Below are 8994 nucleotides of genomic sequence, written 5' to 3' on the forward strand. Positions count from 1 at the left end.
AAAATACATCGTAGTATAACTAAACAAATTTGTTAAGATTTATAAACTTGGCATGATGATAGCCATCGACCTGTTAGGATGGTGCACATTTGTTTGCTCCTGATGTGAAGTTGTGGGAGTTGCAAGAAATGAGATCTCAACTGTGTGCTTGCAGTAAGGCAAAGAGATGTGATTCCCCTTCCCTGGTGCTTGTTGAAATTATAGAATCGTGATTAATTAAATGTAGGCGAGACAAATAGGTCAATTGATGAAGTGACTTACCACCAGGCCGATGAGAAGACGTGGAGTTCTTCCTCAAGCAAAAAGTTGTTGGCAATAAGAGCATACTGATTTACTAAATGTGGATGGTGCTTTCTGTCTTCCACGTGAAATGTGGTGAAACTTCATGGTGCTTTCTTTCTTCGAGATGAAATGTGCTGAAAGTGCATGTTGATGATGCTTGTTTCTTCTTCAAGGAAACGAGACAAAACATGGCGGCTATGGCTTTGCTGTATTATGCTCCGTTCATTTGTTTTTTTACTTCGCATGTAAAATTTGTTTGAAGTCAAACTACGCAAAGTTTGACCAAATTTATATCAAAAAATACGATTTCCATATATGTTACAGAGGAGGTGCAAGATACATTCAACATTTTTCCGACATCAATTCCTGTTTCCTGGAGGGGGAAAACATGGCTTATTGATTGATCTCTGAACTAAGTTTTATCTACTTAAATAGTCTGGAGGGAAAAACACGGCCTATTAATCGATGAGCTTCATTAACCATATCAGCGGTTGGTTTTTACTCGGAGAAGCCTCTTTTGAATTTTGCAAGGTACGTGTTATCCTATATATTGCAATATGCAAGGGGACAAACAAGAACACAAGACATGTTGCATGTGGTGGATTGATGAGCTCCGTGATTCTTCTTGCTCAAGACATACTGGGTCTTCCTTCACTAGATTTACTATGAATCTTATAAAATGTAACTATCTGTAATGAAATTTCATTTATATTATGTTAGTCACTTAGATGCAAGACATGAACATGTTAAATATGACTAACATGGAAAGCATAGGCATGACGTGAACGTACACATTATATAGTGCAAAACTCATGTAGGATTCAAATGTATAAGAGTTATAGGTCAATGGCTGTCATCATGCCAAGTTTATAAATCTTAACAAATTTGTTTAGTTATACTATGATGTATTTTTGTAACAGATTTTTCATTTAAAAAAATATCCTAGATAGTTGAAAATGTCACCATTGCGTAGAACACAAAAAAATTACACAATATTCATATAAAACACGTTTTCATCGGATGTACGGATTAAAAGTTACATCAGTTTTAATATAAGGTAGTGTGACTCCTTTCAGTCACGCGTCACACAATGTAGTGTGACTCCTTACTCTTAGGCGCCACACAACCAGGAATGTGGCCCCGGATGCCACGTTGGCCAGAAGAGTAATGCCCATAAGCTAGACGTTACATAGTGTAGTGTGACGCCCGGTTGTTGAGCGCCACACAAAATGGTCAGTTGAGTGGGAAAAATTAAACATAGTCCAGTCTGTGAATTTATTTCGTTTAGGGGTCAATTTTATCGATTCTGCCTCCTCCTCGGCCGCACTTGTATATATAAACAGAGCCCCCCAAACACAAAACAATCAAAGCCCAGCCCCAGCCAGTAGATTCATTTGATTATAGCGCACAGCCGCATGCTGGGCAGAGGCAGAGCCGCCGCCACGCCCACGGCACCACACATCTCTCCGCCTCCTTCTTCCACTCCCACCCGCTCAATCTGTAAACAAACAATAAACCCATCGCCGCACCCACCCTCCACCCCCTCAATCCCGAAGTGGGCGAAACTCGGGGGACATTCCGGATTCGTTCCCCTCCCCGTGGCGTGTGGATTGGAGTACCCCGCCCAAATCGCCGCACATTGCTTCCGGACGGCATTCGCAAGAACAGCGATAGGCAGATGATGTCGATCTGATCCGTCGGATTCTAGGTATGTGCTGCGCCTTTTTGTTTCTTTCCCATTCTATTTCAATCTGTATATATCTTTGCTGCCTTTGCCGGTTTGGGGGGGAGGGGGGTGATATCTACTTGGTCGGACTGCCGCATCTCTGCGGAAATCGTCCGTATCCGCGAATACGCTGCTGTGCATGGATCATATGATTTTATTTACATCGGGGGCCAATGGCATCAGGGCCAGAGAATGGTTGGATTTGATTGGAAGGGGGTCAGCGGGTTGGTTGGGGACAGAGATCTCCCTGGATTTCTAGCTTACATTCTGTACCTGCTCCTTACCCTTACGACGCAAAGGTCATGTCTGTACTTTGCTTCTTTCCAATGGTGGGGAGGCCAACCAGGCCTCCTCCCCCACTATTTGTGTTGGGGCAATGATACCACAGTGATTGGGAGGGAGACATCCATAGTAGCACAGACAGGCGCAACAAGCTGTTGGTGGTAGGTATCGATGTTCATGCTATGGTGCTATCCTGCTAGGGGTCCTCCTGGGTATACATGTAGGATTCATGGAAAATCCTGCTGGGCTTCGATTCAAACATTTGTTTTGATCTCAAGGGGCATGGAAATGTTGCGTTTGACATGTGCCATGTTCCATCTGACAAAAGTAACAAAATGTCTCCAGATAACTCGAAAAGTATATATCATTTCCGTTTTTGTTCAGTGTTCGCCATAGTATTAACAGACATAGTTGGCCTGCATTTGTAGCGTAACAGTTTTAGATGCCATGTATGGTTCCTGTAGAAGCTTTTATATTGGTGGCATACACAGTACTTGCCCGATAGTTTTAGAGTAACTTCCAATTCATATATGGTTTTGGAACATTTTTGGGAAAGACTTTGCCTTTTGCCATGGAGTGTGGCATTATTAGAGGATTTATTGGAATCCTATATTATTCTGATTAGGTTAGTCTCTCTTTGCTTATAAAGAATAGTATTAGGAGAATGAGCTGCTTGGAAAATAAGAATATTTGAATATAAGGCAAAATATTTGCAACTATCTGTGTAAGAACTTAGGACTTGCCTGTCCTTTTTTTCAGGCCATCGCTCTACCTGCATTTTTGTATCATGGAAGATGATTCGTCATGGGAAGCTCTTCCAATTGAGCGCATCAGAGTTCCTGCATTCAACTTTCGAGTTATTTCAGAGGCTAGCAATGGAGAAAATGAGCTGCCAGTTTCATTGGATGCTGTTGTTCCTGGTGATATTCTTGAGAAAATTTTCACCTTCTTGCCAATAGCAAGCATGATAAGGTCAACAGCAGTGTGCAAGAGATGGCATGATATTATCTACTCAAGCCGGTATCTTTGGACCCACATGTTGCCTCAGAGGCCCTGGTACTTCATGTTCACCTGTAACGAGACTGCTTCTGGATATGCTTATGACCCCATCCTCCATAAATGGTATGATTTAGAGCTTCAAGGCATTGACAAGAGCAGCTGTTTCGTCTCTTCTTCTTGTGGGCTAGTTTGCTTCATGGATAATGACAACAGAAACATCATTTCTGTATCTAACCCTATTACAAAAGATTGGAAGAGGCTGTTGGAGCCCCCAGGTGCAAAGTTTCCAGATTACAGCACTGTTGCCATAAAAGTAGATCAGGTGACTCACAATTACACTGTTACATTGGCAAAATCGAAGCAGGTACCTGAGGATTATGTCCAATGGGAGTTCTCTTTATACAGGTACGACTCATGGAGTAGTTCATGGGTAACTGCAGTGAAGGAGGTGTTCATTGGTTGGAGAGGGGGTGACGATAGTGTGATCTGTGGTGGAGTCTTGTACTGTTTGATCCAGTCCACTGGTGTTCTTGGCAACGTTGAGCCCCGTCACAGACTTATCATGTATGACCTTGTTGCCGGACCTTCTGAAACTTCATTAACGCAATCATCAATCCCAGTGCCGTGTTCTCTCACGTGTGGGCGGCTACTAAACCTGAGAGAGAAGCTGGTAATGGTCGGCGGGATAGCAAAGCCCAATAGACCTGATATCATCAAGGGAATCGGTATATGGGAGCTTGACAGGACACAATGGCAAGAGGTGAGTCGAATGCCTCACAAATTCTTCCAAGGATTTGGCGAGTTAGATGATGTATTTTGTAGCGGGGGCGCCGACCACCTTGTCTACATCCAAAGCTATGGTGCAACTGCTTTGCTTGGATTTGACATGAAGCAGAGGCAATGGAAGTGGTCGGCAAAATGCCCTGTGAGCAAAAAGTTTCCTCTCCAGCTGTTCACTGGCTTTTGCTTTGAGCCTCGGCTGGATATTACCACCTAATTTGCATCGGTCTGTACCTTTGACTTGCCCGCAATCAACAAAAACCAGTGATCCTCGTCTTGTGGAAGATGAATGATACACTCTCTACCTCTATTTAATTTATTTTTCCATGATTGATGCAGTTGTCTGTTGTTAAGAGACTAATATTTTGGAATGCAGTGTTCCGTGAATCACACTTGCTTGCCTGTGATGATTGTATGCGATTTCTCGTTTCACATGATGTACACATTTCTGACAGGTAAAAATTTCCAGTGCCTTTTCTGTGATGTTGCTATCAAATTTCTTGTCACTTTGGGCCTCGACGGAAACTGTATACAGTGTTTTGGTTCTTGCGATACTGTCTGTCTATCAAGTATCAATGCGCACTGGTGGCCGGTCCAGAGCGCCATTGTAGCACCCCTACCAAGCTAGCGACTGAGAGCTGTTGCTCTGACCGGTGAGCAGTGCCTCTCTCCTTCCCTGATATTGTTGGCAGGAGGGTACCCCGTGATGGGCCAACGTCCAGGTTTCCTCTTGTGGGAGCTGCAGCTGGCCCATCCTTCTTCACTGCCAAGCCTGCGAGTGTGAGCCAGAGAGGCCATTGATGTGGTGGGCTCCGCTCTGGCCGCAGCGCCGCAGGCCTATCTATCTGCCAAGCAGCGCCCCTGCTTCGCTGCTTGGGGCATTCATTGTTCACGTGGCTCCCACCGTGGATCCGATGTCGCTGTTTGAGCGTTTGTCGCTCGGCCGCACACCGTGATACGGACGAAGCTGGTTTTGTGCTGTTTTTGTGTGTGCATCGGCTGTGATCTTCTCCGTTTTGCATACTCCTTTTCGTCGCAAACCTGAGGATCCGATGTGCTGCACATGCAGGTTTCCATTGTGTTTTTGTGTCGCTTGCTGTTCCTGTGGTCTCTCACGGATGATGAAACGTTGGCTCGATCCTTTGACGCCCTGCTAAGCTTTTGTTCAGTTTTGGGTTGAGTACCGGTCGGAGAACATGGATGTACAGTGTGCGCAAGCGTCAGACACAGTCCTGCTATTGTTGGTAAACATAGAGCTTCTGCAGTGTGAAACACTAGTGGGGTCGTTTTCCTTTCTGGACGCCTCATCTTGCGTTTAGCTTGGATGGGCATCTTGAGCCTGCCGGGCTCCAACTGTGGCCCTCCTGTGGCCAGTTGAATCGACTACTTTGTTGTGCTTCACGGCACCGATGTAAGAGCATCTCTAGTAAAACCCTCAAACTCTCGAACCTTTAAAAATAACCGGCTTTTTTTTACAATTTTCATCGGAAAAACAGCGTAGACTAGAACCCTTAAACCCGTAAAAAAATTTAGAGGTCCAACCCTCAAACCCCTTCCCAGCCTGTAGAAGTGAGGGTTGGGAGGAAAAACTGCCCCCAACCCGCACTCCACTTCCCACCTCGCGCGGGAGGCAGTTGGTTCCCCCGCGCGTGAGGAAGTCGCCTCGGCCGCCGCCCCCCCCGCGCTCCGGCCGCCGCCCCGCCTCCCCCCGCGCTCCGGCCGCCGCCCCGCGCTCCCTCCGCGCCCCGGCCGTCGCCCCTCCGCGCCCCGGCCGTCGCCCTCCTTGCCCCGCCGCCCTCCGCATCTCGGCCGACGCCCCCGCGCCCCGGCCGCCGCCCCTCCGCGCCCCGGCCGCCGCCCCTCCGCGCCCCGCCGCCCTCCGCATCTCGGCGCCGCCCACCGCGCCCCGGCCGCCGCCCGGCCGGCCCACCGCGCCCCGACCGTCGCCCCGCCGCCCCTCCGCTCCCCGGCCCCGTCCCCGCCCCGCCCCAGAAGCCGCCCGCCCGCGCCCCGCCCCGGCCGGCCGTCCCCGCCCCGCCCCGCCCCGGTGAGTTTTTTTTTTACTTTTTAAGTTTTTAATTTTTGCTTCATTGGCACTAATTGTAGCCACTTGGTATGTAGATGGACTCGTTGTCGGATTCGTCGGATTGGTCGTCATCCGACGATTCGGACATTGACGAGTTGTTGCAAGACGACGACGTCGAGATGATGAGCCTCCTCGTCGACGTGCAAGCGTTTGAAGACCGCGTGAAGCTTTTGGATCAGAGGAGAGGGTCGAAGATGGGGCGACTCACCATCTACCGGAAGCGCGCTCTCGGACACGAGCATTTGATGCGAGACTACTTCGCGGAGGTACCTACATACCCTCCTCGTCTCTTTCGCAGAAGGTACCAGATGCGTCGTAGTTTGTTTGTGAAGATTGTCACCGATTGTGAGGCCGCCTCCTATTATTTTACACGTCGTAGATCCGCCGCCGGTATCATGGGGTTTAGTGCATATCAAAAGATATCGGCGGCAATGCGGGCACTCGCTTATGGCATACCCGCGGATTATACCGACGAGTATCTTCGCATTGGGGAAGATACAACCACGGAGTCCGTCCGTAGGTTTGCCAAGTTGGTCATCCAGTTGTATGGTGAGCAGTATCTTCGGGCACCAAACGAGGAAGATACAAAGAGATTAATGGAAATGAATGAAAAAAGGGGATGGCCGGGGATGCTTGGTAGTCTTGATTGCATGCATTGAGGTGGAAAAATTGCCCAAAGGCATGGCAGGGAATGTATTGCGGTAAAAGCCGTGATGCTACCATTGTGCTTGAGGCCGTAGCATCGGAGGACACATGGATTTGGCATGCATTCTTTGGGTTGCCAGGAACACTCAATGATATCAATGTCCTCAATAGATCTCCTTTGTTCAAAAGATTAATTTCTGGGGATGCTCCAACTTGCAACTACAAAATCATGAACAATGAGTACTCAATGGGATACTATCTCACCGATGGCATCTATCCCGAATGGGCAACTCTTGTGAAGTCCATCGAGGAGAAAAATGGGGTGCCCTTAACAAGAAAACATGCTCATTTCACCAAGGCACAAGAGGCAGCCCGCAAACATATTGAGAGAGCTTTCGGTGTATTGCAAGCAAGGTTTGCCATAGTTCGGGGTCCAGCTCGGTTTTGGGACAAAAAAACCTTGATGAACATCATGAAATGTTGTGTGATTCTACACAACATGATCCTAGAGGATGAGAGAGGGTTAAACCTCCCTTGTTTCTATGACAATGTTGGTACCCATGTGCAACCGGAAAGAAACCCTTCTCGCATACAAGCTTTTCTTGAAGCACATCGTGAGATTGAGGATGGAACCACTCATGGTCGGCTCCGGGATGATCTAGTAGAGCACCACTGGCATTTGGATGGGCGGCGCATTGGCGCATGATGTATCTTTTACTTATCTATGTCCTATTTGATTCGCACAATTGTTGTAATTTGCTCAAACATTGTTGTAATTTGCTCAAACATTGTTGTAATGATTTGAATGATTATTGTTTTATTCGGTGTTGTAATAATAACTAGTATGATTATAGTTTTATGTCAAATGTGATTGAATTTGTGATATGTCATATGATGAAATGTGTGATATATGAAATGACAGTTTTAAGGGTTGGGGTTGGGGCAAAGACTAGAACCCTCAAACCCAACCCTTATAACGGAATATTCCGTTATAAGGGTTGGGTTTGAGGGTTCTCGTCTTTGCCCCTGTTTTCAACCCTTAAAAGTGTCAAAATGGCCAATTCTCAACCCTTAAAACTCGTTTTAGATTTAAGGGTTTGAGGGTTCTACCAGAGATGCTCTAAGCCCGAACATCGTTTCTCCTGCCGCGACATTGAACTCGCCCCCTACTTCCCGGAAGATTTCATCCTAACCCTGGCGGAGCGACGCCAACGGTACCTGGTGTTCGAACGTCGTTTGGTGGTGGTCGCTGGGTACAGTTCAAGCTAAGGCCTTGGTTCGCACCTCCGGTCGGGAACAAGGTGTGGCGGTTCTATTGTTGGGTCATCCTCGACCGTCTTCCCTTGACGGCTTGGGACTGGGACTCGGTTCAAGAGGTCCTTGGCAAGGACTGTGAGCTTGACCTCATCGAGCGTCAATCGCTCTTCAAGACGAACCAGTCAACGCTCTTCGAGTGGGCGTGGACGTAGGATCCGGATTAGATTCCATGCGTTGCGGATTTCACCATCCTCAACAAGCCCGATACGCACAGGCCGCGTGGTTCCATTCATGGACCCCCACAGAGCAAGGCAAGGAGGGCCCTCACTTCCCGGTTCTCATCCACCTTGACGAGGTCAAGGACTACACTCCTCTCCGAGCCGGAGTATTTGGGAAATGACCGAGGATCTTCAAGCACGGTGACTGTAGCATGGGCATCAAAGACGGTGAAGGTAGGGATCGGCCGGTAGCCTTGGCCGGTTCCTACAACAATGGTCGCCGTCATGACGAGGACATGGATGATAGAGGGAACAGGCGTAGAGACCAACAAGGTCGCGATGGTGATCGAAAGCGTTTCTGGAGAGGGATGCGAGATTAGTCACACTGCAGAGACACTGTTGCTTACAACGTGTAGCCTAGACGACATCGTCGCCATGTCACCGCCCGAGGCGATGGTACTAGGGAGACGCCCCAGCAAGCCCCGATGCAAGTGCTCCACCCGGTGCAGCAATCCTCCACTCCGACGCCCCTCCGTGAGCGCGTGCTCGTGACCCCTGCCTTGGAGGTTCTGCCGACTCGTTCTGCTCCTGAGGCTGCGTGTAGGTCCAGCCTGATGAGGAGGTTCAAACCAGTGACACCTTAAGCATTGCTCGCAAAACTACTGCCAGGCTCTGTAGTCATGAGGAGACAGAGGAGCCAGTTCTAACGTCTCTTGGCC

General features: G+C 48.3%; 1 protein-coding gene across 1 annotated transcript; it reads left to right on the forward strand.

Annotated features, from left to right (window-relative positions):
* Positions 1–3049: 3049 nt before the first annotated feature.
* On the forward strand, positions 3050–4459 carry LOC123444015 (F-box/kelch-repeat protein At3g61590). The gene has a single exon (XM_045120609.1). The coding sequence runs from the start codon at positions 3078–3080 to the stop codon at positions 4284–4286; it is 1209 nt and encodes a 402-aa protein (XP_044976544.1). The 5' UTR covers positions 3050–3077; the 3' UTR covers positions 4287–4459.
* Positions 4460–8994: the final 4535 nt, after the last annotated feature.

This window comes from Hordeum vulgare, chromosome 3H, assembly GCF_904849725.1.
Source record: "Hordeum vulgare subsp. vulgare chromosome 3H, MorexV3_pseudomolecules_assembly, whole genome shotgun sequence".
Taxonomy (NCBI): domain Eukaryota; kingdom Viridiplantae; phylum Streptophyta; class Magnoliopsida; order Poales; family Poaceae; genus Hordeum; species Hordeum vulgare.

Excerpts from the sequence above, each read along its gene's own strand:
- LOC123444015 (XM_045120609.1), top strand. The coding sequence starts at position 3,078 with ATGGAAGATGATTCGTCATGGGAAGCTCTTCCAATTGAGCGCATCAGA.